The sequence below is a fragment of the Sander vitreus genome, chromosome 14, assembly GCF_031162955.1.
Source record: "Sander vitreus isolate 19-12246 chromosome 14, sanVit1, whole genome shotgun sequence".
Taxonomy (NCBI): Eukaryota; Metazoa; Chordata; class Actinopteri; order Perciformes; family Percidae; genus Sander; species Sander vitreus.
The window spans coordinates 4818242-4842983 of record NC_135868.1 but is presented as its reverse complement, the minus strand read 5'-3'; the positions used below and the strand labels follow the sequence as shown (position 1 = coordinate 4842983).

The 24742-nt window shown below is 41.4% G+C and overlaps 1 protein-coding gene across 3 annotated transcripts; it reads left to right on the top strand.

The window, feature by feature from the left end:
• Positions 1–289: 289 nt before the first annotated feature.
• cacng7a (calcium channel, voltage-dependent, gamma subunit 7a) lies at positions 290–24742 on the top strand. 3 transcript variants are annotated; one of them, XM_078268092.1, is made up of 6 exons: positions 290–485; positions 3099–3185; positions 8279–8419; positions 20248–20393; positions 24203–24416; positions 24675–24742. In XM_078268092.1, exons 1-6 carry the CDS (start codon positions 290–292, stop codon positions 24740–24742), a joined length of 852 nt encoding a protein of 283 aa, XP_078124218.1. The 3 variants fall into 3 exon arrangements, with proteins under 3 accessions (XP_078124218.1, XP_078124217.1, XP_078124216.1); XM_078268091.1 differs by having other exon boundaries at positions 24203–24516; positions 24580–24742; XM_078268090.1 differs by having other exon boundaries at positions 24203–24742.

Genomic DNA, 24742 nt, shown 5'->3' with positions numbered 1-24742 from the left:
ACTGCCAAAAACTGCCCGATAATTGGCCAGGGCCGATAATCGGTCTATCCCTAAAAGGGAGTAAGACATACAAGCATGTAGGCACACAATTGGAAGCATCAAAGCAGTTCACGCAATAAAAACTATACAAAGGAGACAAGGGAAAAGGCAACAGTCACAGAGGCCACATTGAAAGCACACACAAGACATAACGTTGGAGGCAGGCAGCAGGGATGGAACGGCAGCAACAATGACTAGGTCACATCAAACACTCTTCGGCATCTGATCAGTACTGTCTTTGTCTCCACAGATGAGTTCGTTCAGTACGAGGGCTCTGACGCTGCTCTCGTCGGTTTTCGGGGCCTGTGGTTTGCTGTTGGTCGGCGTCGCTGTGTCGACAGACTACTGGTTGCTGATGGAGGAGGGAATCATCCTGCAGCAGAACCAGACCCAGGAGGTCAAGATGGCGCTGCACTCCGGCCTCTGGAGGGTCTGCTTTGTGGCCGGTTGGTGATTTCATGTCACTATCTGCTGATTGTGTTTGGGGTGTTTTGCATTGCATTTTGAATTATGTTTTGTACATTTTATATGTTTAATTGGGGTCAGCCCTATGTTCCCACATTTCTAAGATTTTTCTTAAAATTAGGCCCTATGTTAGGGTTAGGGTTACATTCCATCTGTAGTCCATTGCTACTGGATAATAGGTTGGGTGTAATTGGCTACCAAATTGGGAGAAAGGGGGATAAAATCTGATACAAATTTATGAAAAAGGAATTGTGGGAACATAGGGCCTAATTTGGGAAAAAAAATCGTAGAAATGTGGGAACGTAGGGCCTAATTTTCAGTGGAAAAAAAAATCATAGAAATGTGTGAACATAGGGCTATGGGAACATAGGCATGCTCACGTTTAATTCATCTTTACTTTACCGTTACAAATGCTTATTTAAAACAATTGTTTATTGGTGCAGAAATGTACATATTATGATGCATCAAAAAGTAAAGCCAAAACATGTTGATCGCACCCTGGTGGCTGTCTGCAGTTTAGGTCATAATCCCTGCCCCCTCCATGTTAGCCAACAAGTCCTCTTAACCGGGGATCTTCAACGTTTCTTAAGGATTCCTTAGTCTATATCCTCGATGTTCCGTTTCCGGGATTGCTCCGGAGCCACAGGAAATCCCGCTGGATGTATGTCTGCGGTGGATTTCTGAGGACTATGGTTAACTGCTTCCTCAGATCTCTGCAGGGTAAATCCAGACAGCTAGCTAGACTATCTGTCCAATCTGAGTTTTCTCTCGCACATTGAACATACACATGTTCCACCAAAACAAGGTCCTTCACGAGGCTATTTTGTGCCGGCACCGTGCGGAGCTTAGTGCCGCCCACGACAATTGTGATTGGTTTAAAGAAATGGCAATAAACCAGAGCACGTTTTTCTCCCGTTCCGGAATGCTGTGTGGACTAGCCAGACCCTCCTCCGCTCCGTAGCGTGTGGATGGTCTGGCAAAGCGAGACCAAGGACCCCTTATCTGAGAGAGACCGAGCAGGGACCTCCTACTACATTTATTGTATAAAATGAAGTTGCATATGAAATTAGGCCTACAGTAACGTGTAGGGCGGCTTAAAGCCTTTATACATACTTTTTTCCATATAATACTAAGCTATTTAAATACTTGGTTAGGTTGAGGCAACAAAACTACTTAGTTAAGTTAATCAAAAGGTTGTGGTTTGGGTCCAAATCAGTGCATTTGTTTTTTAATTACTTGAATTGGGTTACGCACGTGACACAGGACATGAAGTACATCCGTTTGTTCCGTAAAGTAAAAGAAACTTGCCATTTCTTTTTTTTAAACGTGACACAAATCCTAGTCTCTTGAGTGAAAGTCTTGTTTGTTTCCCGTGTCTTACACGTAGTTTGGTGCTCTTATACTTCCTGCTTTGCTCCCGTCATAATAACTATGGCTACTAGAGGGAACCGCCGCCTAATAACAATAATAATAATAAAACATAAAGATGGGGTCGAAATTGCTGATTGGACAAACGACCTATGGAGTCGTTTTTTTTAATTATTATATTAAAGCACTGTTCACACCACTGCTTTTCAACAGTGCACACATGCTGATGAATTCTCATTCTCTGGCAATAGATGACCATTATAACCCCTGTCCCGAACATCACATCTAATTTTGGCTGATGTACAGCCAAGGATTATGTTTTAATTTAACTTTTATTTTTACATTTTCAGTGGACAAAACATAAACAATGAGAGAGTCAGTGAAGCAGGTCCGGTTAAATTTAGCTTTTAAAGATCATGGCGACCCCAATGAAAAGTGAGTGTTCATTCATACACACAAACACACACAGCAGGGATAGATACAAAAAGCTGTCCTTATTGCAGTGGCTGTCTCTGTGTTTCAAATCATGATGGTGTTGCTCTTGGGAGGCAGCCATGTTTGTGTTTCCCTGTTGTCTGTCGCCTGGTACAAAAGGTCAGGGGAGGAAAACGCTGGTGGCATTTAGAACGTGTGTGTGTGTGTGTGTGTGTGTGTGTGTGTGAGAGAGAGTGAAAGAGAGGAAATAAATCCTGTTTGTCTGTGCATGTAGGCATCATGTTGTTGACATATTTTCGTGTATATATATATATGTGTGTGTGTGTGTGCGCGCCTACAGTTTGAGGTTAATTGTAGTGTCTGTATTCAGCTCCTCTCTCTCTCTCTCTCTCAGCTCAGTCCTTGTTTTCTCCTGAACCTCCTGACCTCCATCTGTCTCTGCCTCTAATTCACTTTTTTCTCTCACTTCCATTCTCTGCCTCCCTGTCTCTCTTTCTGTTCTACTTAATCTCTTTTGCTCCTTATCCCCCCTCACCTCTCTTTTCATTCGTCCTTCCGAGATGTCTCTGTTATTCTCTCCGCCGCCGCTCGGTCACGGCCTCTCCATCTGCCCTTTCTCGGTGTTTTGAAACTTCTGTTTTTGTTTGGTTTATTCTGGTTTTATTTCCATATGCAAATATTATTTGTGATCCAAATAAGACCCATCTACCTCCCACTTAACCTTCCTCTCATCTCTCCTCTCCTCTCATCATTGTTTCTTTTTTAATGTTTCCTTTTTCTCTCTCTCTCAGGACCAGAGAAGGGCAGATGTGTGGCGTCGGAGTATTTTACCGAGCCAGAGATAGAGATCACGACAGAAAATACAGCCAACATACTCAGTAAGTCACATATCCACACACACACACACACACACACACACACACACACACACACACACACACACACACACACACGTAGATTAGATCACAATCAATTGGAATAGTTTTACTCTTGTCATCCTATTATTACATTTCAAAATAGATTTAAAATTAATTTTGCTTAGAGAAGATATTTCGTTATATATTTGATATAATTAATTAATGTTACCAAACGTTAATTTGCAAAGAAGATCCATCTAAGATGTATAACTTGTAGAGATCAGATAGAGATTAAATCTTTCTAAATGTGATAGACAGAACATGATTCAAAGCACAGCTAACATGCTTTCATACTATATCTGTGCACAGATCCATGGTCAGGTTGCTCTCTGTGATGCTCTAACGGTGTGAAAGAACACTTAAAATATTGATTTTCCAGTCGCTTACTAGTGGCAATTTAAAACATCTGTATATTCCTTACACAAGCTTTATAAAAACTTACACACACACAAAAACAGCAAACAAACCAGGTGTGTTTGAACTTCACATGTGGTAGGTGAGACCTAATAGAGACCAGGTGTCATTGATTGTCTAATCAGGCTCGGTCTCCACCTGCCAACAATCATTCTACTCCAAGTCAAGTAGGAGTTACTTAAAATCCCAGAAAAGGTGGAAGAAACTCAGAGTAGAACTCACTAAACCTTCCACAGCCCACTCCACAATAATTAAGATAGAATCTGGCGTTGCTGTCCAGCGAAAACAAATCTCCAAATTTGGTGATTTAGAAATTTTTGGACAAATTTAAGATGAAAGATTGAGAAAATTATTCTGGGTTAGATTCTGCTTTTTAAACTACCCCGAAACCCTCTGAATTATCAGAACAATGCTGAAGTGAAAGCGGTTTGTCTCAGGTCAAGAACAGTTGACATTTTGGATACATGGGTTTTCTTAGGACAGCAAAAAACACTGAAGATACCCATTAATACAAGAAAAGAAAACATTTTGTTTCTGACATACAAATTAAAGTGAGAACCTTTGAAGAACCATCATTATTTCAAAGAGATTGTGTATACTGAACTTTTTTTTTTTTTTATCAAACAGTAAATGAATGTCGAGAGCTCGCTGAAGTTCCCCACAGAGCTATTTTGTCTCTGAGCTGTTTTAATGATTTAAGATGTTGACACTGTGAATTGGCTCACAGTTGAAGTGAAGTGCTCTGCCCGCTGCACTTTGCTCCATCTCTTTGAAGTATGGCATGCACTGTTGTTGGAGACACCAGGGGGAAGGTGTTCGGTCCGTTTAATGCTAGATAAATGTCCTCAGGCATAGACGCACAAGTCATAACACTGCAGTTAGCACCGTAGAGAAGTTGCTGAACAAATCATACACAGCCTCGCTTAACATAACCCTGAGTGAGCTCCAACACATCTCGGGTTATGAGTAGTAAAAATGTCTATGAACCGGGGTATTTTGAAAAGAAAATTTCTTTAAAAGAAAACAACAATAATGTCATCAGAAAGGACATATTTTGTTATTCTAACAGTGCATTTTCTACATTTTTCATGTCATGGTTACGCTTTGCCAGGAAAACACTCAGGGATGTTTCAGCCTCTCCAAATTCTTGTTCTAATAAACTTAAATGCACTCACCTTGCAAAACAAAACATGCTAGAATGTGTTTGTACGTTCATGGCTAGAATTATAAGACAAGGATAAGTCAGTGTGTCCACACAAAACGTTCCACAAAGCAAACACTCAGTGCATCGCATTCTTATGAACGTGTTCGTACGAAATAGTACGAAAATGTCTGCACACCAATACGTTTGATATCCTACCAAACTAGGCGATTGCCGGCTGGTCACGTGGCGCCGGCTGCAGAGCTCCGTGACTCGAGCGGCAGTTGCTAGCCGAGTGGCAGTTGCTAGTTTTGTTATGCTTCACAATTTAAAGTACAAACCAAACATGTTATTAGATAATGTGTCTGACTTTAAAGCTGCACTGATCAATGTTTTCATATTAACAATTGATCCAATTAGTAATATGTGTCATGTCAAAAGTTTATAGTGATGAACTGTGGACTGTAATGGAGCTTCTGGGTCTGAAAAGTCTAGCCAATGTGGAAGTGTCTTAAAGCTGCATTCTATTTAATTTCCAGCAGGGGGCAACGTCACTGGTTACAAATAGAAGTCTATGAGAAAATGACCCTACTTCTCACTTGATGTATTACCTCAGTTAATCTATGGCCTCACTCGCTAGTTTCAAGTCTTCTTTAATACAGTCTGATGTTCACATTGTAAATTATGGTCCCATTTATTTATTTTTATTTCTTAAGATTATTTTTTGGGCATTTTAGGCCTTTATTTATATAGGACAGCTGAAGACATGAAAGGGGAGAGAGGGGGTAATGACATGCAGCAAAGGGCCGCAGGACGGAGTCAAACCTGCGGCCGCTGCGTCGAGGAGTAAACTTCTATATATGGGCGCCTGCTCTACAAGGTGAGCTAACCAGGCGCCCGGTCCTATTTATTTTATAATCGACGATAAAGCAGGGCATGCTTGGTGTGGCTACACGCCGACCTATCAATCAGGACAGAGGCTTAGTGATGCTAACTATGGCACAGTGTACATTTAAAGAGCCGTGAACTTGTTTTGGGTGCTGTCTATATTTTTGTCTTAAACGTTGACACCACCCCACCTTTTCCCTCTTCAGCGTTTAGCTTGGCACAGCGCCATTGCAACCATGAACAACACTGGCATGATGAGAGATTCACCCTCTTCCTCGTCCAAAACTGACCATGTCCAGTTTCAAAAAACCAAAGGCAACGGCCAAATTGCCAAACTTGAGGCTTTCAAATGGTAGTTCACAAACCATTGGGGGACGTCACTGATGTTACGTCCATTATTTTTACTGTTTATGTGATGATGATGAACCCACAGAGAATTATCACCCGACTCTGCAGTTCCCCTCAGCGCTACAAAGTGTTTTTATTTAGTTTATTGTTTCGGTTTTACATCTGGCAATGTCACAGTTTTCTTCAGCATTGTTTAAGCATAAAAGCTCTAAGAAATAAGCGTGCGACTTGCTGGTGAACGTAGAGAAGCATTTAGCAGCCAAACATTTCTCTTAGGAGTCGTTGGACCACCAAAACAGAGCTAAAAGAAGGGAATTACAACCGTACTTAAAGCGCCCATATTATGCTCATTTTCAGGTTCATAATTGTATTTTGAGGTTGTACCAGAATAGGTTTAATTTTCAAAAAACACCATATTTTTGTTGTACTGCACATTGCTGCAGCTCCTCTTTTCACCCTGAGTGTTGAGCTCTCTGTTTTAGCTACAGAGTGAGACATCTCACTTTTATCCCATCTTTGTTGGGAGTCACACATGCGCAGTAGCTAGGTACTGGGCTACTAGCTAGAAGCTAACACTGATAGCGGTTAGCCACCTCATTCTCAATGGCAAAACACTGCTACAACACACATGAGTTCTATAGAATAAATTGTATAGAACTACTTACATGTCCTTCGTCTGCAGGTGTGCCAGTTTAGCTGGTGATCATGTTAACTGGTGATATTTGCATGAAATCAGTGAATATTCAACAAGGCCCTGCCTACTTTTTAAGAGCATTCAAATCCCAGCTAGATCTCTAGTGCGTTGTTTCATTTTATTTTTTTCCATTCATACAGTATGTGTCGTATTTTTGTGGATAATGCTTAAACGGACATGTATTACACATAAACTGGTGATGTTTTCAGTGGTATCCATTATTTTGTCTCACTTGCAAACACTTTGTGAAAATGTGAACCTCTGGCACTCGAGGGGCGGAGGCAGAGCAGAACGCTCTTAAAAAGTAGGCAGGGCCTTGTTGAATATTCACTGATTTCATGCAAATATCACCAGTTAACATGATCACCAGCTAAACTGGCACACAGGTATTCAACGCAAAGTTGGAAGTGTGCCCTCATTTAGAAGAAGTCTCCCGGGTAATCCTGTCTTGTACTGACCGAAGTTGGAGAAACAGCTAGCTGATGTGGTATTAGCTAAAGTGGTTAGCACACACCAAATGTTTCGGCCGATGACGTATATGGCCCTGCCGATTTTAACCAGCTCACCCGGAGACTGAAGGCAGGACACATCCAGAAACCCGTATCTCACTCAAAACAGCATGGATGTTTCGTTTTTTTTTCAAGTTTGTATGCATGTGGAAGCACCAGAGACACAAAATAAATCCCAGAAAAAGTGTTTTTTTTTCATAATATGGCCACTTTAAATTCATCTGGGGTGATTAGGAACAGGACTCCATGTGAATGATAATATTGCTCTTTCTTTGCTGGATGTGTGAATGGGCAGATGTTTGCAAACACATTTGATAATGTGTCAATGCTGTGTTTATAGCTTGTTCCACTGCCTTGAAGTTACCAAAACTCTGAAGTTTGGAGTAGGAACCAAAGCATCTAATATGTGCAATAACAAGGATTTTAGTGTACAAAGTAAATACAAATGAAAAAAAAGTTGAAACTGCCAATTTTAGATTTACCGTGCAATGATCTTAGCAAGCTGTGAGGGAAGATTCCCTATGGTTTATATTACAAAAGAAACCTACCACTAAACAAAATAACATTATTGATGCCATTTTAATGAAAATCTTCATTTTTAAAGAAATAAAGTTTCATACATGTTACTTGGTTGGCTGGTTTCATTGCAAATGGATGACAAACCATGAAGAATCAATCATTATGAAAGGAATTTAATATTCATAGTTTTCATATCACGTCTCACCAGTTTCAATGCAGAAAAAGCTCAAGAAACAAGTTGATAAGATTTTAAATGATTTATGCTTTACTGAGGTTTGTTGGATTTTTTTACTCACAAGAACAAAGTTGACTCTTAAAAGTGGGAACATCTTTCAATAAAATTGTTAAAACTCATGCCAGAATAAAACTTTTAATTGGATATTGGCACCAAACAACTTGCAGCATTCTGTCATTCATTTACTCAAGTGAATTCAGGTCTTAATTTATAAAGATTTCCTCCCTGCTAAAGTCTGCGTGATCTTTTTTTTAATCATGTCCGTCCTTCTCTTACCCTCTCCCACAATCCTCCCTGTTTTTGCAGAAATGGTCCGAACTGCCACTCCCTTCCCCATGGTCTCCCTGCTCTTCGTCTTCACCGCCTTCATCATCAGCAACATTGGACACATCCGACCGCAGCGCACCATCCTCGCCTTCGTTTCCGGAATATTCTTCATACTGTCAGGTAACATACACTACAAAGTTTAAAGTCATGAAAGACATCATCCACCCCTGCACAGTAAGTCTCGTTTATAAAGTGGAATTATTCTCAGTTCATAGTGCCCGGAAACAAGGTTTGCAAACAATCAAAATCTTACAGAACACTAATTGTTATACTCTTGTGGAACAAATAAAGACTCCAGGCTTTTCTTGTTACAGTTTGTCTCATTATTCTGCTGTGTCTTGTAGTCGTCGCAAAGCAGCCTGGGAGACAAACCTCAGTACACAGCGGTCGGAGGATCTGTGCATGGAAGCTCTGTGGAGAACAAACACAGTTTCTAGGAATACAAAATGTGACTTGCTCAGTGAATTTATGGCAAAAGAAAAATCATGTGAGCTCCATCCAACTAATTGGACAGATGCAACTGTGAGAAATATATTTTTTGCTCTTTTAGCCAATCTTCCCCCAGCCGTTCTCAAAGTTTTATGATCATGTAATTTCACTTGTCCGTCAACGCTCCTCAGCTGCTCTCGGGTCACTATTTTCTTGCCTCGCTTTAAATTACAGGCTTTGGCACGATGCTCATAAAGACTAAAAACTCGTCCCGTTACTACAGATATTAAGGCTTTAGGAATAGTGTTGTATCAGAGATTTAAGAATGGCTAAGGTTACAGTTTCTGGTTTGAGTTTGTTGCCATTTTGCAATAGTATTTTTTTTGTGCAGCAGTAAAACAAACACTTTTTTTTGTCCTTGATGAACAGATGTACATGTATTTGCTCCAGTACAAACATCAAAGCTACACAATCTATACTATGTGAGCAAAGGTGAGTTTGTAGCACATTGTAGTGAGTCAAACAGCTACAGTAATCCTACTGTAATGCAATAAAATGTAATTGGATCAGTGCAAAATCCGAAAAGCGGGATTTGTGGTCTAAACAGTGTCCTGTTAAGGCTGATTTATAGTAGTACGTTGCCTCTACGCAGAGCTTACGCTGTAACCTACGTAAGTGGCCTACGCCATTATGAGGATTTATTCTTGTGGGCTGGTGTGTCTGCGTCGTTCTAGCGTAGCAGAGTAGCAGAGGAGGCATGTGTGTGTGATGGGGAGAGTGTGGTAGAGCGAGTGAGAGGGAGAGAGGGATTAGCTTCGGCGCGAGTAACGACTCCGGCGGTGGAGACAGAGAAACAAAGTGTCTCCCCTGTGCTTTCTGACCATGAAAACTATAGCAGGAAAGGTTAACCCTCTCCATGATTTCATGTTGTTCACGAAGAAGGAGAACCTGGAAATGAGTAGGGGGAAATGCGACGCTACCAAGCCACTCTCAAGCGGACCAATCACAGTTGTTGTGGTCTGCGTCGCCACGACGCATAGTTACATTTCTGGGGAGGTGCACGTTAGGCTACGGCGTAGGGTTCGCATCAACACGTACTACGCACGTACCCATTCAACGCAGAACCATAAATGAGGCTTTAGTCTACAATCTGTGGATTTAAAAAAGTAAGCGTAAGCAGGCTCATGATTTGTAGAGCAAAAGACATCTAGGGCCCTATCTTGCACCCGGCGCAGCACAGCACAGCAAATGTCTTTGCTAGTTTAAGACCGACGCAGTGGTCAATTTCCCGTCCAGCGCCCACGTCGTTTAAATAGCAAATGCACCTGCGCTCATCTTTGCGCCCATGGGCGTGCTGGTCTTACAGGGAGGTGTGTTCAGGTGATTTCTTGGCGTATTGCTATCTTGAGGCAGCGGGAAGTGATCGCGCCATTGACCAACAAAAACCTGGTCTAAAGGCAATAGCGCAGCATTTCATTGTTATTTTAACAGCAAGTTAGTAAAATGCTCGCCTTGTGCACAGCGTGCGCACACTACGCTTGTTACACACACAGGGACGCGCTGCAGCACACAAACATGCAGAAGATTTCAAATAAAAATATTACGATACAAACGTGCCTGGCTTTTAAAGGGAATGGGAGATGACACACACTATGGTTTATATGTTACGCCCAAAACACACCTATGATTAATTAAGACACTAAGTATAACCCTTTTGGACCCTTTTTTCCGCCGTCAAACTAGCAGAAGTGGATTTGGACACGCCCTAAACGCACGTGCGCCATGCGCTTCACGCCGTGCGCTTAGATCGTTAAAATAGGGCCCCTAGACATTAAAGTAGAAAAATTAGCCAACGTTGACTGAGAATCTCATTTTAATTTAATTAATTTTAATTAAATTAACTTTTTCCATTCCACATGTTTTTATGTGAACCCGATCTGGCAAACTAGCATAATGTAATGGACAAGTCCGCTTCCAACCTGTAGGGGAACCGAAGCGGGAAAAGTTCTTTAGTGTTGCTTTAAGTAATATTGAATGAAAAATTCCTTTTCGATTTGAATTTCATGAATATCGACACAAAGTTTGTTCGTTCGATCTCATCAGATTTTCTCTTAATCTCTTTGTCTGTAAACGGCTTACGCGATAAACGCTGATGGAAACGTTATTTGCCGAATAAATAATGAATTGCAATTACGTTTTGAGGTCATTTTATGGTTGCAAGCCGCCATAAAACAAAGAATAAGTTTTAGGTCATTTCCACTGTCTTTGCAGAAATGGCGGGTGTCAACAAAGACAGACGAGACAAGCAAAATATAACCGCTTTTTTAGATCATAGCGATGCTTTGATAGCGTTGTCTTATTATGGCTTGATATGTCGCTATCAGCTGGCACATAAGCACTTTTGCGCAAAATGAATCATTTGTAGGTAGACGGCACGATCCATTTTGCCTCGAAAACTTTGTTTGCAAATGTTAGCTTGAATGTTGAATGACTCAGTACGAAAATGAATGGAAACACCTTAAAATGTCTCGGATCTACTCAATATACCAGTTTCACCGCACAAACTGCATGTGACGTCCTTACACACAGGTTTTTATTCGCTTTAAAGCCATTTGGATGGAAACACACTTTCACTGGCTTTATTCGCATGAGTTTTTTTTAGCGAACTTCAAATAATTAGATTGACAAGCAGATGAAAACATAGCAAGTGTTTTCACAAAACAACAACCTTTCCCTAACCTTAACTCTTTGTGGGATACAGACTCTGGCCTGTACTTTGTATGTCCAACCCAACCTCCTCTCAGTCGCACGTTCTTCAGTTGAAAGATCAGATCAGATTAATATATGTAATTTTTTTATTGTGAAAATTATGGCAGCAGGACCTGTGACAAAGCCTCAGGACTGCAGAAACAGCCAAAAAGGCAGCGGTATGATATAATATATAGTATAAGACCTGTTTGAAGTGTTGAACCCCTCCCTCACCCGTCGGCTTAAATAAGATGTTTAAGAAGCAGCAGAGCAGAAGAAGAGGAGCCAGCTTGTTAAGAGTCAACATTCTTTAAGGTTAATGATAAAAAAAAAGACAGCTCAGTGGATGGGCGACTCACTCTGCGGCTCTCATTTCCTTTCCCCAGTTGACAGCTTGTCAGACCTTACCTTGCTCTCGCTGCTGGCTGAACAGCGAATGGGATTTAATTCCAAATAATTGCTCTCTGCTGAGGAAGCTGCAGGACAGCAGTGATTTGATGTTTTGGTAAAAAAGTTAATAGTTAAACCAAATAGTCTGGAAGGCTACGTTGTGTAGTTTCAATCAGAAAGTTGGTAATGAGGAGGTTGGTTTTCTCCAGAATGACACCGTTTTGGTCTGAGCCAAAAATCTCACATTAACTCACTGCAGTAAGTGGGCTGGACACCAACCTTCAGTGCAGTCCCATTTTATTCCAGCCACGTAGCTGAAAGCCTCAAGTGCTGAGTGGAAAGTTACTGGATGAAATGTTTGATCACACTTTCCCTTTCATAGGCCCACATGGCACTCCATATTAAAAAAAAGACAGACTCACATTTCAGTGTATTAAATCCATCAAAATAACACAATATGACCATAAGTGTCAAACATTTCATGTTTTGGGTTGGTCCGTTGATTCCAATGAAGTGTCTGAAGGAAAAATCCCTTTCAAGCAACTATGTAAGTTGCTAGGAATTTGGTGCAGTGTGCTCAATACAAAAAAACAACAGAAAGCATTCATAGCAGGACTGACAATACCCGTTAAAAACACATAAAGACACATATAGACACAACAACCCACTCCCCTGTGCCTCCCCCGCATAAATGCTTAACATTCAACCCATAATAAAATAGATAAATATGTTTAAAAAAGTAAAGTTCCAGTGCTGAAGGGCACCCTACAATCAGGGTAGTCAAGAGTTATAAAGTGTCAGCGCATTATATCCATGAGGTCCTGTCGTAGTGTGTGAGGATCTGTTGAGTAGCTGCATGGTTCTGCAGTAGGTGCTGTTAAGAAAGCTAGATGTTTTGGATTTAATAGATCTTAGTCTTTTCCATTTAGCAGGGTGTGTGGGGTTAGGGTTAGGGTTAGGTTGGGGTTAGGGTTAGGGTTAGTTGTAACTGTCATGAATTCAAGTTTGCTATAGCCACTGTTTAATAGAGAAGCAAGCTGCAAACGTCCAACAGCCAACTTTCAAGCCTACAGGGGGTGAGTGGTTGATAGATTTTAGGTGCAGTTTGCGTTCACTATCACTGTCAGAATGGGTCCACCCTGTACTCCATCAGTTTACTAAAGGATAGGAGACAATGTGATTTTAGTCTTTTTATGACGGGTTGTAATTTCACAGTTCCTGAAGTGTGTTCCCAACAATTAAAATGTATAAAGTTATGTGACTTTCAATCTCAATACGGTGTGCACCGTTTTGCTACGGTTTCCGTGTTGAACGACACGTTTCCTCGGAGCGGTGTGAAACAGTGGGCTTTGAGATATGTTTTCTCTCGTTTGGTGGGTGTGTGTCTCGTTTATTGGCTTTGTCACAGGTGATACCCAATCAGCAGAGACGTGTATCTAAACTCGTAGTAATAGTGCATTCCATTTACCTCAGAACTCGTGAGCTGAAGCTGGGAATAATGTCACACCCGAGTTGAATGCCTTCCATTTACAAGTCGGATTTTCATTGATTTCATTAGCTCTTGTGCATACAAACAGACTAACAACATGTCCACAGTTAGAAGATGGACAGCGCTGTTGACTGATCTAGTGAGACACAAATAAGACAGAAGATAGGGCTGGGCGATATGGAGAAAGTCTGATATCGGGGGCCTGGGTAGCTCACTTTGTAGAGCGCGCGCCCATATATAGAGGTTTATTCCTTGGCGCAGCGGCCGCAGGTTCAACTCCGACCTGCGGCCCTTTGCTGCATGTCATTCCCCCTCTCTCTCCCCTTTCATGAATCCAGCTGTCCTCTATAAATAAAGGCCTAAAAATGCCCCAAAAAATGATCTTAAAAAGAAAATCAGATATCACGATATTTTTCACTAAATACCTCGATAATGATATTGCGGCGATATTGTAGGGTTGACTATTGGTGCTTTCACAAAATACTTTGACAATGAGATTTGTGATGAATAATCATCAGTAATGTGGATATAATGACTAAGTGGGTAAAGGCAAATAATAACACAGCTACAACAGTCTGGTAAATTTAGAAAATGACATCACTTTACTGTAATACAGCCTTTAAAACCAGGAAAAGACACCACTTATGTCATATCAAGATATTACGATATCCAAAATCTAAGACGATATCTAGTCTCATATCACGATATCGATTTGTATTGATATATTGCCAGGCCCTAACAGAAGTGCTTATAACTGTATGTAACTACAGCTTTCACTGCTGTCGATGCACGCAGCCATGTTGGATTTTTAGCTCAGGGTACTCGGAGGTTGAGTTCCGACCTGAGAAATGCAGGGTCAGGGGGCGTGTTTTCGACTTTGACCATGGAAAATCCGACTTCCGAGTACAAATGGAGCACGCTATAATAAAAAGGCAGAGCGCATGCGCACACAACAGGATGTTCAACGCACCAGTTTTGTCGGGGCTGAACGGGGCCCTGGTGTGCCTCGAATTAAGCGAAAAAGACAAAGAAAATGTTCTCTCTCAGAACAAAGTTTGCGCCTGTAATCCATCTTGTCTCACTGAGGATTATCATTTAACTAAACAAAGTCCTCTCTTGTCATGACTCATGTCGGCGACCAGTGAAATCTTTCACTGAGCCTTCTGTTGCATTTGCATCAGAGTCGTGTTTTAGTAAGGAGAGTCACTGAAAGCCAACAGGGTGAGCTCACTTCCTTGTGTCGCTCAGGGACAGCTGGCTGACGTTTGTGCTCGGTTACCTCGAGAGCAGGGTCGAGCGTTCAGCTGATGAAGTGGTTGTTGAGGGTTTTTTTTTTCTCTCTCTGAGCAGACAGGATGACATCACCTTCCTGTTTCAGCCCTTTTTTGTTTTTGCACGAGTGAGCTTTACCTCACAGATGCTAGCTTAGCATGGCGGAGTGCTGACTGGACACTTGGACGGACGGGGCAACCATGATGTCATGGGAATGTCACCGAGCCAAGATAGAGAAAAACACATGCGTGCATATAGATGGACAAACTCACAGACATGCACATACATCAGATCAATGTATGTGTTCAGAAAAATACAGAAAAAGCACTTTTGGATAGGAACAAAAGCACAACAAAATCATAATTATTTATTGTGTTATATATTTTAGTTCATACAGTCTATTGGTATTATATTCGTTATATTATTTATTTTATTAAATGTGAAAAAGTATACATACACTGTGAAAAATTGACATATAGGAACATGAGATTTTTGGATATTTTTACATGTGTAAACATTGATTGCACACGTAATATTACACTTTACATTTGATACATCATTTTACATGTAGACAGTGTACTGCAGGCTGCAGTAGGTGGGTTTTAGACATTTCACATGTAATGTGTTATCTTTACATGTGACATGAAATTTGTATTCATATTTGAATAGCGTATTGAAAATGGCAAAAGTGTTAGTGTGGCAAAAGTTAGAAATTTGACAGCACACAGAGAAAAACACAACAACAAAGTCTTGCAACAGAATCTTACCAGGATGTTAGAACATAAACTCTTATTGTTTAGAGAAAAGACAAAAACAGAATTAGAGAACAAACCTGCATTTTTGTGATTATGGAAGTAATTTCAACAGAATTGCTGAGCACTTTCTGAGAAGAATGAAAAACATTTTGAAAAGCATTTTGCTGTCAGATATACTCAGTTATTTCTGTCTGATTGTTCACAGCACAAAAAAATTATAATTGAGCCCAGAATCGATGGCTGCCATTCTCAACTCTGAAACAGCAAAATGACAAAACTCAAGCTGGATTTCTTTTCCTTACTTGTGTTTTTGTCTTGTTGTTTGCCATAAAAGATGAACAATTTTCAAAGACAGTGCTGCAATTATTTCAAACACAGCAGTGGAGGAAAAACCCAGGAATCAGTGGTATTCTAGAATGATTTTGCAGCAAAAACTGTCTGTCTCTGTCAGCAAGTGTGTATTTTTGTCATGAAAACTGTCCATCAGTCACAGTCCACCCCAAGGTTACAACATGGTAGCTGTGGACCAGCTGTTTTATCATGTCTGTCCTTCCTCCAGTCAATTCTCTCCTCCAATTCTGTCTCTTTTTTTGCGTCTCCCTCTGTGAATGTGTGTGAGTGTGCACGTCTAGTTTTACCAGTCTATGGCGTACGTGCATACACAGCTGGGGCCCACTTAAGAGAGCTGAGCCGAGCATTCAGCAACAACGCTGCCATCTGTCGGCCAACAAAGGGACTTACAACTCTCTCCTTTTTCTCTCCCCTTTTCCAAAAATGAAATCCACCAGTTTGACTTATTCTCCATATTTAGAATAATGGAAGCGACTGATAACATTGAATTTGAGTAGATATACAATAGAGACTTTGTTTCCAGTCTTCATTTTTGTGCACCCAACTCTCCAGAGATCACCCGTCAATCAAACACGATGTGAAAAATCATGTCCTTATATTTTCTTTTTTTGCCTATTTTATAGAGCCAATCATAGTAACACAATTTAATACATTGTTTCTCCTTCAAAAAAAAGTTTAGATATTAAATAGTGTTAAGAATTACATGTACTGTAGTGCAGGATAAGTCCATTTTAAAGGACATATAAAATCTAAATGATGTGAAGTGCACACAGTGACATTTGACAAATTTAAAACAAAAGGCACCCAAAGAAAAAAAAAAACCTAAAAGAGGATTTTAAGTACATTTTTAATTGCTAAATGATGGTTCCAGTGGTTACTTGTGGAGCGGCTGGGAGCTGTTCCATTTCTTCATCTTCCTTTGTTATTCCAGAGTCTTAAATCCCATTACTTCCAGTGCAAAAGATTAAAAAATGTTCCAAGTAATCTGAAATCTTATTTGTAAAGGACTATCTGCGGAATATGTTCAGTGTTTTTCGATGAATCATATTGTCTGTAGAGAGCAGTAAAACAGAAATGTGTCCATATTTAAACATCACATTATTGCTGTAACTACAGCCTCAGTGTTCCACCCTTCCTATGCCTGGTTTCCCCCAGACATCTTAACTGACAGGACATGTTTGTTTACTTATATCCAAAGAAATCTTCTGCGTGCCTCCTTAAGTCTTTATGTGTCTCCGGCTTTGATTCGTCCCATTTTACACAGCTCAGCTGCGACTCCAAACAATCACTGTCGAACATGTATCGCCAACCAGGAACGAGATGGCGCTCTGCTAATCTGTTTTCAGATGAAGATTCTCTGTTTGTTACAGCCGCACTTGTTTTTTCTACGTTGTTGTAGGTGATGTTCGACTGAAGGCAAGATCATGGAGCGTTTGTGCGTTCATCTGTGTTTTTTGCCCCCAACGGCTCCTTCCAGGCAGCACTGCATGGAAGGCACTAGGATTAGGCACTGGTTATGGTTAGGGTTAGGGTTAGGTGCCTTGGAGGCAGCGGTCGCAGCGCTGCCTGGAAGAAGCCGTTGGGGGCAAAAAACACCATTGAGCCGTTTGTGCATGTTTGTATTAAGATGTCATGTCTAAAGCGTGATTAAAAACAAATCAGTTTATGTATCTCACTTTACTGATGTGTGTAGGTTCTGAATCCCACAACATACAGTACCAAACAGGTAAAACATTACCTGACAGCCATGGCCAGAAAAACACAACATTTTATTGACCCCAGTACTTCAATTCTCTGCTCACTACTTCTAGTGCCCATCAAGTACAGTGCACACAGTACTATTTTAACTTTATTTTTCCTAGAGTCCAGATGCCAGCCATTTTACTAAACACACATTCATATGGGAATATGCACCACTTAAATGTGGTCTTACAGCTGTGGTAGGCACTTTAGTTTTGGCGAGATTGGGCAAAGATTCTATAATAATATGTGAATCTTTGGTCTGAGAGAAAACTAGACTTCTGCACAGAGTAAAAATATATGTGCGATATTTTTCGTGGCAATACTGTATCGATACACAGATGCCAAGTATCAATCTTTTATTATATAAATTGCACATGAGAATTTCATTTTTTTGGTACTAGAATAATAAAGTCAATTGCTTTTTCAGTCCACAAGATGGTGCAGTTGAGTTTTTTTGTTAAAGAGAGAAACTCTTTTTAGTTGAAATATAGATGTTGACAAAGTTTTCCTTTGGGGACATACGATGAAGTTGGAAAAAAGGTATAAATTGCAATATATCGCAGAATACCGGTTAACCGTTAACCCCTAACCCTAACATCCCACCCTTACCCCAGATTAGGTGATAATGCCAAGCCCACCTCAACGTCTGTATCATTTCAGCTGGTGTTGAGCTACTGTATGGTTGGTTGCCCAGTTGGTAATCCAGACCTGATGATGCCACAGAACAGATATAATTATTCAGATGCTCTATTTAAAAAAAAAAAAAACTATGACTTAATTTTGAGTCATCAAATATTTTCTAGAAGCATGTGTCACTCTTTAAAGTGGTACATATTAAAGCCAGATTTATGTTTCTACTCCCATGTATAGGCAACCAGCCTATGAGTTGATTTATAGTTCTGTTGCTCAATTTGACCTATATTACCCATCCATCCATCTTGAAGAAGATGGATGGATGGATTCTAAATTGGCTCATCACAACACTAGCCTGGTTCCAGACCTCTAAAGATCTGTTCACATTCAAATATTGTAGGTGCAGAGTTTTGAAGGTGGGACTAAGAATGGAGATGTCTTCTTCCTACAGCTACTGTAACAACCTACCTACATTCAGTATAGTGACTTAACCGTCTGAGGTCTGAGGGCATTCTACATTTCCTTTTAAATTGACCTTTTAAGGGTATTTGCATATAACTGATCCCCGTGTGTTTCATATCAAAATGTTAAGAACAAGCTCTGCTTTCTGTGTAGTGAGGCCCAAATTTGTTCCAGAGCAATGCATAAAGAGATAATTTGGTACAGTACAGTACAGTCCAAAAGAAGCACAGGCTGACCAATCACTGTTGTAGTGGTTAACATGTCCCTGACATTTTTGAGGAGGAGCACATCAGCTCTGCAGAGCCACTGAGCCTCTGCAACACCCTGAAGCAAAAGCCGAAATCCGGCTTAAGATATTTTCAAATGACAGTCCATGTTGGCTTTATTTCATTCCTATTTAACGTAGTGCTGCATAATAACGTATCAGTGATGTATGTTTTGAGGGGAGAAAAAGAGCTGTAAGGTGATTTTTAAAGCAAAGCATCTTCGCTGTGTTTAGTGTGTCAGAGTTTCACTGCTGGAGGATTTTGGAGGTCAGCTGCAGTGTTTGGTCTGTCGACAGGGGAGGAAGCACGCACACACTCCTAATGAGGATTTAGTGTGTGTGTACGTGTGCGTGTGTGCGTGTGTGTGCGTGTGTGTGTGTGTGTGTGTATGTGTGTCCTTGTTTATCTCTGTACCACAGCACAGCCTGTTGTTGGGGTTTTCTCAGCCTATTTACAGTTCAACAAGGACACGTTACCATTAGCTATTCCAGCTACAGAGCACACACACACACACACACACACACACACACACACACACACACACACACACACACACACATACAAAGAGACTAAAGGCCCATTCAAATAGGATTAGTATTACAGGGTAACAAGGGTAATGCAACATTAGCCTTTCACCTCCTGCTTTTCTAGTTATTCATAGTTTGTAATATTTGTGAGGGATGGAAGTAACAAAAAGAACTTCTATCATGATCTTTCATTCTCTTCTTCTTCAACCTGGCGTGGCTTCTCCAGTGGCCTTATCTGTTTTTGTCTTGAGCATTAAACATCTTTCACTCCAGACAATGCACCTGCGACACACTTTTAATGAACACACATTCAAACTACATTCACTTGTCAACCCAAAACCACACAGAGTTGTACACAGAAAAGGTGGTTGACACAACAGATATATATGGCTGTTAGCTAACATTTAAATTCGGTATGTTAACAATAAGACGGTGATGCTAAGCTGACCAGAGCATGTGGTTGCCTTGCAAAGAAAGACAATCAATCGATTAGATGATGTATATAAGAGACAGAATTGTCTTAATGACAACATTTCAAAAACAAGTCTCTTGAACTCTGTAAACGGCACATTTATCTCCTGTAAACTTGGCATTGACTTGTCAAAAGCAGGTGTAAATAATACCATTAACAGTGGCTTATTAAGTGTCATGTCAGTGAGGGAGTACCTGCTGGCAGGAGTACCAGTGAAAATGTCAGTAGGATCAGCACCATGGACAGAGCTTCTTGTCAACATTTGAAAGCCACCTTTTGTAAGTGTTGAAGCTTTGATACTCAAATGGGAGAGAGGAACCCCTTGAGGGTGTAGTATATCACTGTGAAACCCTGTATGTGTAGTAATGACAGTATGAATACCTACCTGTTTGTGTGTTTGTGTGTCTGCAGGTCTCAGCCTGGTGGTTGGTCTGGTTTTGTATATCTCCAGCATTAATGACGAGGTGATGAACCGACCTAGAGAGCCAGAGGCGTTCTTCCACTACCGCTACGGCTGGTCCTTCGCCTTCGCCGCCTCCTCCTTCCTACTGAAAGAGGTAATCGAAGAACAATACACATACACACACACACACACACACACACACATATATATATATATTTAAAAACATACACTCAGATGTAGTCATGCATAAACATTTTGGTGTACTGCAAGCACACAAACACATGAGCATGTGGAAATGCACATTAATGTGTACTGATGCTTAACATTTACTGACACTATGCAACCAACAACAGAGACAGACACACACACACACACACACACACACACACACACACACACACACATTGTTTGGAATCTGACTTTGGATGTCGACCAACCTCCGCTTAGCTAAACACACTTGTGCACAAACACAGACACACACATTGCTTGCTGAAATACAGACTTTTTCAGCTACACACACACACACACACACACACATTTAAAAAGTGCGTGCGTAGGAGCCCGTCACACTGCCTGCATCAATATTCATAAATGTTAATAGCTTGAATACTTGAGGGCAGCAGCTCTGTCGCAGCACAGCTTCATATGCATCTTAATTTTCCTCACTGGGGGGGTGGGGCTCTCTGCTGCTCCTTCTTCTCTATGCTTCATTCCTCATCCTTTTCTCGCTCCTCGCTTTTCTCCTCCTTTTCCTCCTCCAGTGTCTTCTTCGCTGCGCCTCTCTCTCTCTCTCTCTCTCTCTCTCTCTCTCTCTGTACAGTTTGTCCTCTACTTTTATGATTTCTCTTTTTTCTTTTATCTTCAGTTCTTTAATCCTCTGTTGTCCCTTCCCCTCTCCTTCTTCTTTTATCTTGTTCCCTCTCCTCTTGCCTTCTGTCTTTTCATCTTATCTCCTCTTTGTCTCTCTTTTTTTCTGTTTTGTTTCCCGTTCCCTCCTCTCCTCTCTCCCTTCATCTTGTAGCATCTCTCCTCTCCTCTCTAATCCTGTTTTCCCTCCTCTTCTTTCTTCTTCCTCTCCTATATTATCTCCTGTCTACTTCCATTTTCCTCTTTTTCTTTTTTAACACCTGCTTCCATTTTTACGATTCTTAACATTATCACTCAACTTACGTCTTTCTGTCCTTCATTTTTGCTTCTTTTTTCCCCCTTTTTTATAACCCTCTGTTCTCCTTTACCCTGGTTTTATCTTTTCCTTCTAGTATCTTGTTTTCCTCTTCCCTTCTCATCTTCCATATCTAGATCTTCTTTTGTGCCCATCCGCCATATCCATTTCCTCTTCTATGTTCTCTCTTTCTTTCTCTCTCTCCTTCCCTCTCTTCTCTCCTCTTCCTGCCTCTTTTTCTTTGTCATCTATATTTATGTTTTCTCTTCGTCGTCTTTTATGTTCCGTCCACTAATCCTTTCTTCTTTTTAGCCCTTTTTATTCTCATATCTTCTCCATCTCTCTCTCTCTCTTCTCTTGGCTTCTGTCCTTTTGTCTTAACTCCAGCTCTCTGCTCTCCATTTCTTATGTCCTTATCTCTTCTCCAAATGCACTTTCTCTCCTTCCTCCATGCCTCGCTCAAGTCTCATCCTCCCCTCTCTAATATTCTATTAACGTTTCATTAATTTCATCCTTTCTCCCTTCCTTTCCTATTCTCTTCCCTTTGTTTCCTTTATGTCCTCTCTTGTCTTCTCTTATCTCGTTTTTTCCTGCACTCCTCTTCTTCTAATTTGTACTGAAGCTGCAAAACATGCAATTTTTCCACAAACTCATTTTAAACACACTATCTCTCTTTCTCTCTCTCACACACACACACACGCACTCACACACACATATAAACACACACACACACACACACACACACACAGACACACACACAAGCACATTCATCAGCATCTAAAGTTTCATGGCGGTTGTAGGGATGATGTTGTCATTCATGTTGAATGAATAGTGAATGAGCTGTGAATGCTCAGCGGATGCCCCGGTGAAAAACATGAATACATTTTGGATAATGGCACATTCCACCGCACCAACTCTCTGCAAAATGATTATGGATTTATTTCATTTTCTCCCCTCCTGATGGCAGTGTGTTGCAGTTTAGGGAGGCTGATTCTGATGTTTTAGAGAAACGTTTTGCATCAGGGAATTTGCTGAGAGGTCTGCGTCACTTTTGGATTCGCTCATGTTGAGTTTTCCTTGATGGAAACAGACAGCGGTCTCTTCTATCTCTCCATTTCTGTTCCCCTACAGACACTCTGAGTACTGACTGTTTGATGTATCTATTTATCTATCAGAGCCACTTCATTTGCATGACTTTCCGTCACAAACTACATAAGCAGAGTTGTTTATAAAATGGCCAATAACAAACCAAATTGCCGCCGGTAGATAATAGGGGTCGAAATATTTATTTGATTTGAAAACATGTACATTATTGTATAACTTTACAGTCCCTAGTGGGTAATTTGCCTTGATTATCCACCCATGCTGCTTCTCAATATGCTGTCAATATACATAATAACAAAACATAAAACAAAATAAAAGCATATTATGAAGAAATATGAAGTGCCTACAGGAGTGAGTAATAAAATACAAGAGGAATGCAGCCAAATAGATACCCATTCAGTGCATAAAAGGAAACATTAAATCAGAAATAAAAACTAGAAAGCACACACAAGAACCCAGACTTTCCCCCGGACTTCAACATTTATTTTTTTAGATATATAAGTATTGCACTTGCACAAAGTTGGTGGATTAGGAAGTGACAAGTTAGGAAAAGAATGGTCACAATCGATGCAGCCGATGCCCAGTCATCCTGATATTTAGTCCCTTTTCAGGATCCTACATTTCCCATAATGTACCTCATTAGCATCTTCTTGGTAAATGCCCAAATCTTTCAAACATAATGCCCCAATTTTTTACTACAGGCTGTCTGGTATTAACTTAAAGTGTCCAAGCCTGATCTGAGATAACCCTGATGACATCATCGGACTTTAGAATGTTCCCTCCAGAGCCCCCACTGACACTATACAATTGTTTTCACAGGCAGTGGTCAACTTCTCACCTTGCTGCAGTGTACTGCAGGGTGTGTCAGTGCACCATGATGTTACATTCAGGGATGGGTTAGTCAGAGGTGCAACAGGCTTTCTAACACAAAGGGCAGAGAAACACAGGCTGAGTTCCAAATCCCATCCTTTTTTCTTTTTTTTTTACTTTTAGTCGTATTGCAGCTGCCCTTACAAAGTGCGTACTATTGCGTGCCGTATGCATACAATTGAGGTACTACTACAAACTTCATAACACTGCACCTTGAACGTTGACCCTCTTGCTCGTATATGCTGCGCAAAGGATTGAGGGTCTCTCTCTCTCTCTCTCTCTCTCTCTCTCTCCCCAATCAGTCGAGGCAGGAGGCCACCCACAAAGAGTCAGGTTCATTTTAAACACACTATTTATCTCTCTTTCTCTCTCTCTCACACACACACACACACACACACACACGTTTTTCCTTGCCACCATCGCACCAAATGCCTGCTCTTTGATGGATTTGTTGGGTCTCTGTCAATTATAGATATCTGTAAAGTGTCCTGAGATAACTTCTGTTGTGACTGGACGAATTGAATTGGGTCAGAATAGCCAGGAAAGCATGCTAGCTTGCATACTGCAAAATCTGACCAGATGCACTAGGACGTCCTGGTATTTGTGGCGTACTTCATTTGACATGTTATGTATTGGGACATACTAAATCTTTTTCTGGCATACTAAATAGTATGGTAGTATGGATATTGGAACGCAGGGACTGCTTTTCAGCTGGTATTTAAGTTCTCATTAAAGAGTAGGCTAACTCCACACTACAGAACTTTAACTTGAGAGAGACATTGCACTAACCGTTGTGTCTTTGTGCTGTATGTATCAACGTGTCCCAGGGTGCAGGAGTGATGTCCGTCTACCTGTTCATGAAGCGTTACGCTGAGGAGGAGCTGTACCGGCCTCATCCCGCCCTCTACCGCCCTCGCATGTCCGAATGCAGCGACTACAGCGGCCAGTTCCTCCACCCAGACTCCTGGCCTCCGCCGAAGCGGGGCCGCAGCGCCTCCGACGTCTCCTCCGACATCTCCATCCAGCTCAACCAGACGCCGCCTTCGCAGGCACAGCCCAAGGGGGGCAGCAGCTCCCAGCAGACGCCCTCCTCCTCTGGGCCTTCATCGGCGGCCAGCTACCAGCTCCAGCCGGCCTCCTCGTCCTCCACCTCCTCCTCTTACCCACACCCTCTCCACCTGGCCGCCACATCCACCCTACCCAGAGCATCCCATGCCCACGGCCACCCTCAGCCCCACAGCCACCCTCAGCCACACCCCCACCCGAGCGGGCCCCCGCCCCAGTCCCTGCCCATGGGGGTGCCACCCTCAGCCGTGCCTCCTCCCCGCTATCACGCGCACATGCGAATGAGCGCGTCACCATGCTAG